This window comes from Anastrepha ludens, chromosome 6, assembly GCF_028408465.1.
Source record: "Anastrepha ludens isolate Willacy chromosome 6, idAnaLude1.1, whole genome shotgun sequence".
Classification (NCBI taxonomy): Eukaryota; Metazoa; Arthropoda; class Insecta; order Diptera; family Tephritidae; genus Anastrepha; species Anastrepha ludens.
Window position 1 is genome coordinate 65,181,917 of NC_071502.1, and position 9,740 is coordinate 65,191,656.

General features: G+C 40.5%; 1 protein-coding gene across 1 annotated transcript; it reads left to right on the forward strand.

The window, feature by feature from the left end:
• Positions 1–698: 698 nt before the first annotated feature.
• On the forward strand, positions 699–8,955 carry LOC128867095 (trypsin alpha-like). The gene is made up of 2 exons (XM_054108193.1): positions 699–733; positions 8,277–8,955. The coding sequence occupies exons 1-2, from the start codon at positions 699–701 to the stop codon at positions 8,953–8,955; spliced, it is 714 nt and encodes a 237-aa protein (XP_053964168.1).
• The last annotated feature ends 785 nt before the right edge of the window (positions 8,956–9,740 follow it).

The following is a 9,740-nucleotide window of genomic DNA, read 5'->3' on the forward strand; positions in this document are numbered from 1 at the left end:
CAATTAACCGATTACGCGATAAGCGCGCCAGTCGTTTTTTGCTCGTGCTAACTGGCGCCAGTTCGACACCCCAAGTGAAGCTAAGCCTCCTTCTCCACCTGATCTTTCCAACGCAGAGGAGGCATTCCTATTCCTCTGCTACCACCAGCTGGTACCGGATCGATTACTTTGAGAGCCGGAGCGTTTGTATCCATTCGAGTATCCATTCCATGAGACATTCGTTAGAACGGGCATCATCAGAACCTTAAAGAGTGTTAGTTTTGTTCATTGAGAGAGGACTTTACTACTCAGTTGCCTACTTTGGTCAAAGTAGCACTTGCGAGAGAGATTCTACGTTGGATTTCGAGGCTGATATTGTTATCGGTGTTAATGCAGGTTCCTAAATAAACGAAGTCTTTTACAACCCCAAAATCATAACTGTCAACAGTGACATGTCAATATCATCGGCATACGCCAACAATTGTACGCTCTTATAAAAACTTGTTAACGATTAAGTTCTGCTCACTTAAGTTCTCACACGGCGGCAAGCCACCCTGTCTGAAACGGCTCGGAGAGGTCCTTCCCAATTCTGATGGCGCTGCTGGTATTGAGCAACGTAATCTTGCATTGTTTTGCGGGGATACACCAATTTCAGACATTGCGGCATATAGGTAACTCCTTTACGTACTGTCGAATGCAGCTTTGAAGTTGAAGAAAAGATGGTGTGTGTCGATTTTCCTTCATGGGTCTTTTCCAAAACTTGGAGTATTGTGAATGTCTGGCCGATGGTGGACTTTGCAGATCTAAAGCCACGCTGATAAGATCCAATCAGTTGGTTGATGGTGGGCTTCAGTATTTCACACAATACGCTCACTAGAACCTTATAGTCAATATTTAGAAGACTAATCCCGCGATAATTGGCACAGATTACAGGATCAGCCTTCTTATCGATTGGGCAGAGCACACTTAAACTCCAATCGGCAAGCATGCTTTTATGCAGCAATATTTTGCATAGAAGCTGATGCATGCATCTTACCTGCTCCTCGTCGCCATGTTCGAATAGGTCAGTCGGCAGCCCGTCGACTCCCGCGGCTTTTTTGTTCTTTAGCCGCGTTATCGCTATTCTCATCTCATCATGGTCAGGTAGCGGAACGGCAATTCCGTCGTCAACGTTTGGAGTATCGGGATCTCCTTTAGTATGATCTGAATGTCAGTCACCAGATCGCCGTCTTTGTTCTTACAAGCAAACGTTCCGGTGTTGAAACCTCCTGTAAGCCGTCGAACTTTCTGGTAGAATTTTCTTTCTTAGCTACTGGTAGGGATCCCACATAGATCACGTTGAGCCCGATCGCAGCGTGGCTCTATATGCAGCATCCTTTCTTTCTGCAGCAGTCTGACATTCCTCGTCATACCAACTGTTCCGAAATCCGACTTCTTCTTCGGCAGCGGTATATAGGTAAAAAACGATTGCTCGTGCATTCCGCACTCTCTGAGAGCAGGAGTGAGAGTCGAGTGGCGAATCTTCCAGTTATCTGTTGTGATTGCAACTTTCCGATGTCGAACATTCTTTGCGTAGGTAGATGTACGTTTTTTGTTGCACAGAGGTAAGTGTGTAGTTTAGATGCAACAAGGCAATGATCCGAGCCGATGTGTGGTCCTCGCATCGTGCATTCATTTAAAACACTAGAAACGTGTCTTACATCTATCACATCATGATCAATCTGGTTTCGCGTTTTTCTATCAGGAGACAGCCACGTAGCTTGGTGTATCTTTTTATGTTGGAATCTGGTGCTGCAGACTATCCTGTTTCGGGCCCCGGCGAAATCGATCAGTCTCTGTTCGTTACCAGTTGTTTCGTTGTGCAAGCTGAATTTTCCATTCGGGTTCCAAACCCAGCGCACAACCAGTTATCCTGGGATGCTTCGCCTTCTCACGTTAATTCGCTCTCGAACGGGTGTTCGGAAGCTATCCAGAGGATACTTGGGCTAATCGCGGAAGTTGTGAGCTGCTTAGACCATATGTAAAAGAATCGTCCTGTAACTTTTCCCACTTGCGTGGAAATAAATATAATTAATATATATAAAATTATACTATTCACGTGGAAGGCTTAACAAACTTGGCTACAAAGAAGTACATAATAAAAAGCATTTGTTTGAAGAGAATGCTCTCCGATTTATCGTTTGTTGCACACAGAAGAGAGACTCAATTATGGGCGCTAGTCTGATCTTATCGCATTTTATCGGATTCAAATCTAAACACAAGCAGATCCAGCTCACTGCCTACATATCTCTCAAATCAGCTCCGTCATCACCTGACATTTGACATTTGTGGCGCTCTGCTTGTATTCCTGTGTTCCACAGTTGACTTACCCGCCGTATCTGGCCGTGTTGTCAACTCGCGCAATGCATGTAAAGTGCATGTTGCAACTGCCACTCTGCCACTCGCTGTGTCACATCAGCACTAATGTCGCGCATGTTTCGAACGGTGGCAACATGCAAATGCCAGGAGCACTATGTCCGCAACCCCTTATAATATTATACAAGTGTACATATGTATGTAATTTACATGCACATATATTTAAAAACTTGCATACATACAAAACTACATATTTAGGTGTGTAAAAGTCGTTGGTTGTTAGTTAGCCTGCTGCCAATTTCTAATTGCCAATTTCCAATTGATAGCCAGAAACTTTTCGACTACTCTGGTCGGCCAACGGACATTTCCCCTGTCAAATGTCATGTTGCCTTGCACGGACGGTGTCATGAAATGTCACTGCGCGGGCACATTCCGCCCATACTACATATGGATGTGCGTACATCCAAGTTTCGTGAATGGATTAACATGTTGCAGTGATCTACCACATGCCTTGCGGCCAGCAACTAGCGCGGAATCAGTAGCAACCAGGTTAGTTTGTCAATAGGCGCGGCGGCCTAACAGAACTGTTGTTGCAACTGTGACTGGCATGTTTGTAGCAAACTTGTGGCTACCGTGCACGCTGCCGACCAGCGGATGAAGAAACGCTTCTTCTTCTTGTTCTAACTGCACCACCACTGTTAGCCGCTATTTCATTAAACATTTTGAAGTAGTTTTGTTTTTCTTTTTTTGGCAACAGATGTTTTTTTTTTATTTGTTTTTTATCATGTACTTAGTACAAGTTGAATTGCAAACTGGAAACCAAACTTAATTACAAGCTCATTGGACCAACTACTGGCGCTGCCAACTGCTATTGCTGGCTGCCAGTTTTCGAATGCTGTCTGCCTTTTACAGCATAGCGCAAGTGCGATTTCATTGGTTTTTCTTTCGCTCATTGCATACACAGCAGGACACCCGTTTTTTCGCTTTTCAACATCACATCTAAGTTACTTGCTGTTCGTAGTCCCAATGGAGCGCAGCTGGAGCTTTCCATTCGGTGTAGTAGTTTGCTCGCCTCCAGCGACTTCACTTAATTACGTTTCCTAATTAATTGTTCTGGAAGAGTTGTGCAATAAAATACTGATTTAATACAACAATAAAATTTTATTTATTAATTATATTACTCCGGTTTTTTTACAATTGCTATAGTTATTACTGAAAGCGCGAATTTCCAAGCGACTGCAACCTTAACACACTTTCAAAACAGTGATAACTTCGTTTTGCCTTTGTATGGCAACAGTAATTTCGTGTTTGCGGTGCGAAATAGCATTTCTATCCCTTTTCAGCAAAAAATTTAACCAGTTGTGGCAACAGGCAATGTAAAAAAAATTAAAAATGGGTATCACTTAAATTTTTTTTTTGAGTATCAAAATATCAGCTTAGAAAAAAACATTATAACGATATCATCAGGTTATACAGTAACAATTTATCGAAAAACGCATCATTGTTTTTTAGTCTTGACTAATCTGGGCAATCATCGGCTTCCAGCAGCAAAAGGATAAAGGAAAGACAAAATATCTGTTATGGGCAATGAGGGCAACTCGATTTTCAATGAAAGAAGCGTTCAGAGGTTGTCTCTAGGTCGAAGAAAGTTTAGAAGTTTTTTAAATAATTTGAATTTCAGCTTTTTGTGCTTTGAAAGGTATCTCAATTTATATAAGGTGGGCCATGCAAAATTTGCTTTTTGAATCGGCTATAAAAAAAACTAATCAATATTTTTTCAAACTTTTTTTTTTTTTGAAGATTGAACATTGTCATTTATGAATGAAAAATAATATCGTTCAAATGACAGCCACGACTGACAATAGGCCATTCGATCAACCCAATTTTTAAGCACCTTTTTGGATTGTTTGGGCTCCAATTTCATGAATGGCAACTTTGATTTCGTGTTTTAAAGTATCAATCGACTCTGAATGGTTCGTATAGCATTTGTCCTTAACGGCTCCCCACAAAAAATAGTCCAACGGGCTTAAATCATAGCTCCGAGGCGGCCAATTGATATCGGAATTTCGGCTGATTATTCGGTTTTTCGGTTTTCAAAAACGGTAGCCAAAAGTTCGAGTGTAACTCTGACAGTGTGACAAAAGGCACCGTCCTGTTGAAACCAAATGTCGTCCATGTCATCCTCTTCAATTTTTGGAAACAAAAACTCGTTGAGCATGTCACGGTAACGCTCGCCATTTACTGTAACCGCGGAGGAAGACTCACGACTTTGGAAATAGGTTTTCAATATTTCCCAATTTTGTTCAAGCGTATAGCATCCCATTTCGTAAATGTCAAACCTTTTTAGTAAATTATGAACACATTTGACATGTCATTTGTGTTATTATTCTCAAAAAAATAGGTGGTTCAAAAAGCAAACACTATATGGCCCACCCTGTATATAGGATGCAGAAAATCTATGTATATCGCTAAATAAGCTAAAAAATAAAGTATTTCGACAAAATAAAAATGTACAACTTTTGAACTAAAAGTGCTATATAAAAATGGCAACACTGTTGCAATGGCATCTTCATTAATTTATTTAATTGAGTATTTACCATTCAAAGACTTCTGCGAACTTTGGAATAATTGGCAATATGATTGTGTAAGATCGTGCCAACATCAGTGAATGCGACGCCAAAAATTTGCTACCAGCTTCAAAAGATATGTTGTTATCTTTATGCGTTAGCATAAAAATTTATTTCATTGGGCCAATTCTAGTACAGTTACCAGTAAGTGCACATGCACTTGTTTTGATACAACACTTAAACGATTCCATCTCATCCTTCAGATAGCTGACAGCGGACTAGAAGCAATACTCGGTACAATGGACACATACGGTACAATGTCCAGAAAGAACACCCACAAAGTTCGAGGGTTTTGACTTTGTTAGCCTCAGAAGTTTATTCGAGTTCCTCCCACCTACCCATGGTTAGAAAGATCTTGCGACTTTAAATGTTCGTGCACTAACCTAACTTTATCTAAGTTGACGCGATGTCCACCTTTCCAGGAACAGATCACAGATTTTCAAAGGAGCCTCAACCTTTCGTTTTGCGAGGAAACCACCTCGAGGGTCCTTGTAGGGCTAGCTCATCCTCCCATCAGTTTCCCACAATGTTTTTGTAACCAGGCACAAAATCGAAGTATTCGGATGTGATCGTAACGAAAGTCCGGGATTCCCGACTGATTTCGAGCACACCGTGAATAAGCCCACTTAATAGTAGTTACGCAAGGTAGGAACCAATCAACTCCTCGCAAAATACTCTCCCACCAGCCTTTCTGTCCAACTTCCACCACGATTTTAAACTAACTTTCCGAAGAACCAAACAACTTTTGGGTAAATCCTGGCGTCTGAACCCTAAAATGACCTTCTGGATCTACACCCAAATGATAAGACCATTTGTACTATATGGGGCTTTGGTATGGCGGGATAAAACAAACCAAACTACTGCTATATCAAAACTGTGTAAACTACAAAGGTTGGCGTGCATAACAGAGGCCATGAGAACTACCCCAACTGCTCGCATGGAAGCGCTTTTAAATTTACCACCGCTACATTTAGCAATACAAGAGGAAGCTACTACAGGGTGGCTGATGAAAGCCGCTACCAAAAAAAAATTGAATAACTTTTTTTCTTTTTAAGTTATCTGTTCCATTTTTGTTTTAATTTGCAGATTGATCTTTAAAATTTATTAAAATGGATAACTGGGACACGCAAACAAGTATTTGGATAGTCCGCCGCTATCACGCACTGGAATCCGTAGTTTTGGTACAGAGAGAGTACAGGCGGATGTTTGGCGGCGATCCCCCGAGCAGATGGACCATAATGAGACTGGTGAATAATTTTGCTGAGCAAGGAACAGTCGCAAGAAGGCCTTATCATCGAAACCCACCAGTTCGGACGGAGGAAACGATCGCTGCTGTAGCTGCAGCTATACAAAGCAATCCAAGGGTTTTTAACAAGAAGCTTATCTGCTCAACTTGGTGTCAGCCGACAGTCTTTGCAAACAATAATGCACAAAGATATAGACTTATTTCCCTAAAAAATTCAAATGGTTAACAAACTGAATGCAGCAGACTTGCCGATTCGCTTGGAATTTTGCCAGAAGATCCTGCAAATGGTGGAAGAAGACCAAAACATGTTAAACTGCCTTTTCATGTCTGATGAGGCCCATTTCGATTTAAACGGCAATGTGAACAAACAAAATTGTCGAATATGGAGTACTTCTAACCCACAGATACTCCACGAGACGGAATTGCATCCTCTTCGCGTGACAGTGTGGTGTGCGGTGTCTTCGCGCTGTATTGTCGGGCCTTATTTTTTTTGAAGAAAATGGTCACACCGTTACGGTTACTGGAGACCGTTATTTGAAAATGCTGAAAGAATTTTTCTATCCAGAAATACGCCGAAAGAGAATTCCTTTCAACTCTGTGTGGTTTCAACAAGATGGGGCAACGTCTCACATAGCCCAGACTGTTATGACAGAGTTGCGACGAAAATTTCCCAATAAACTGATTTCAAGAAACTCCGAATTTCGTTGGCCCCCCAGGTCGCCTGACCTTACTGCACCTGACTTTTTCTTGTGGGGTTTATGTAAACAAGAAGTTTATAAAACAAAGCCAACAAATTTGGATGAACTAAAACAATCCATTCGGGCAACAATTGCGGCTATTCCTGTCGCAACTCTCAAAGCAGCAATGAACAACTTTTTACTAAGATGCCGCACTTGTGTCAACGAGCATGGGGGGCATTTAAATTCAATTATTTTTAAAACTAGTTAAGCTACATTTAATAAAATTTAATGACCTTCAACTTGAAAGAAAAATAAATGAATTCCATACATTAAAAAAAAGTTATTTGAGTTTCTTAATGTAGCAAAATTCATCAGCCACCCTGTATTACCCGAAGGGAGACACTGGAAATTCTCTTTTCATGTCTCATTCGCGGCCACACGGGCAAAATTGTTTTCGGCAACATTTTGACATTTAATGCTTTAGCATCGTCTGGTTCGGATGTATTCTCGCACGCGCTTACATGTAAAGCGGAAAACGTTCGTCAACAATTTCTTAAATATATGAATGAAAAATGCAAACTGGCAGTGTAAGTGAAATTCCAATAAACCTGAAATATGGTATATATTATAATCTCAACTAAACCATCTAAACCAATTAATATATTTCACATTCCCAACATCAAGACGTATTAAATAACTATTTTCAGTTTTTAAATAAACAATTAATTATTCAAACTATATTGAAACGCATTAATAATCATAAACTAAGCATATTGACTACCAAGAGTGAACACTACGCCACATTTTCGATTTTGGTTTTCGTGGATTGTTACAAGTGATAATTATGCTACAACCAACAATTTCGTATGCAGTAAAAAGCATCAGAATAAATTGGCCCCTTAATACGCAAAATAACTCTGCTTTGTGGCATAGCAAACCAGGCCGACTTTTTGCTAATAATTAATACTATTCGCTTTTAGCTCCATTAAAAGCTTTCACCACATTTTTTACATCTGCACGTGAATTAAAGAGAATTTTGAATATTAATAGGGTTTAACCTAGTAAATATATCTGCATGTGCGCATATTTAATAACTTACAATTCCTTAGTGGAAGATTGAGAAGGCATTCCATTCGATGATGTGAAAAGTAACAAACAGTTACACTTTAAAGCGAAGATGATACGGACGTTGTCGATTCTCACTCTACTGAGTATTTACGCCTGCGGAACAAGTTCAACCGAAGCAGATAGCTCGGAGGACGATTCCTCATTGGGATTTATTACAGTGGGCGATTATAGCGCACCACAATCAACCATAGCAGTTATTAATCTCACCAATTTCACTACCATCGACCAGTTAACAACCAATACTTCTACTACAAACCCCAATAAACGAATTGTTGGCGGTCATCGAATATCCATCACGGAAACACCTTGGCAAGTAGCCGTCATTCAGTCGGGATCTTTCATTTGCGGTGGTTCAATCATTAGCTCGACGTGGGTGATGACTGCGGCCCATTGCGTTTACGGTGATCTCAATAAGTCATATGCAGTGCGCGCTGGTTCTACAAGTTTCAAGAGAGGCGGTCAGTTGCGCAAAGTTAATCGTATCATTTACAATAGCGGTTACAATGCCAAAACAACTGCCAATGACATTGCATTGTTACGTACAGCTGGGCAGTTCAATTTCGGTTCAAAAGTGCAAGCCGTTGGACTTCCAACGTCCGATCTTGAGCCCAGAAAGTATTTGGTTAGTGGTTGGGGATCGGTTAGCGAGAATAAGACACATCCAACCAAACACTTGCGTGGAGTTAATGTGTACAATGTGGGACTACAGCGTTGCAAACGGAATTACCGTGATGAGAGTCCAATCACCAGCAAGCAAATCTGTGCATCCGCACGAAATCAGGATGCATGTCAAGGTGATTCGGGCGGTGCTTTGGTAAACCAAAAAACACAGTATGGTATCGTATCTTTCGGTTACGGCTGTGCCCGGCCCTCTTATCCGGGCATTTACACGAAAGTATACAGATATCTTTCCTGGATTTCGAAGACAATGAGTTCATAGAGTTGGAGAAATATTTTTTAAACTTCCGAAAATCTCTAATTAAAAAAGGGACTGGCGATAGAAAGTGGTTCATTCGTATTATTTGTTGTGCAAAGAAACATTTGCATATATTTTTAAAGTAACTTGAAAACGGAATAAAAAGTTTAAAGTGGAAGCTATTGTAGTTATTTGTGAAGATAGATGGTTCAGGGCCTTGCAAAAGTGGTTTTACAGAAATCTGAAGATGATTCTTCGAAATGCAGCCATTCACATGGAAATTACTGAATGAAACTTCAGAAATAGAATGCACTTTTCTTAATCTAAGAAGTTTCACGTTGTTTTGCCGGTTGTTATAAATTTTCAGAGCCAGGGCGTGTGTATCCATTCATGCCATCTAGTGAACGCCAAGTTGTCTACTTTTCCAATTGGTGATTGTACTATTATAGTTTGCTTTTCTAATTTGTGAGTACAGAAAACGTTTTGGAATTGGAAATCCTTAACTTCTTATTTATTCCTGATGTGTCAGACTTATTATGCAGAGTTTCTCAACATATTATGCCCACGTTCTGATTGTGTACAATGTGTGCGAGAGGTCCATCATCCATCGGTTCTCGGTTTCAAGAACACTACTTGTCTAGAAGTCTCACAATGAGGGGTGCCAGGGAGAGATGTCACATCCTTTTTTCAGTGTCTACTTTGAATCATCATCTACAGTTTTTCCAAGTTTCACTTCTTGCCGAAAAGTTGGCTTCTAAGTTGTGGTAAATGTCAACATCCGTGATCTGATAGTCACAGCTTTCTTCTTC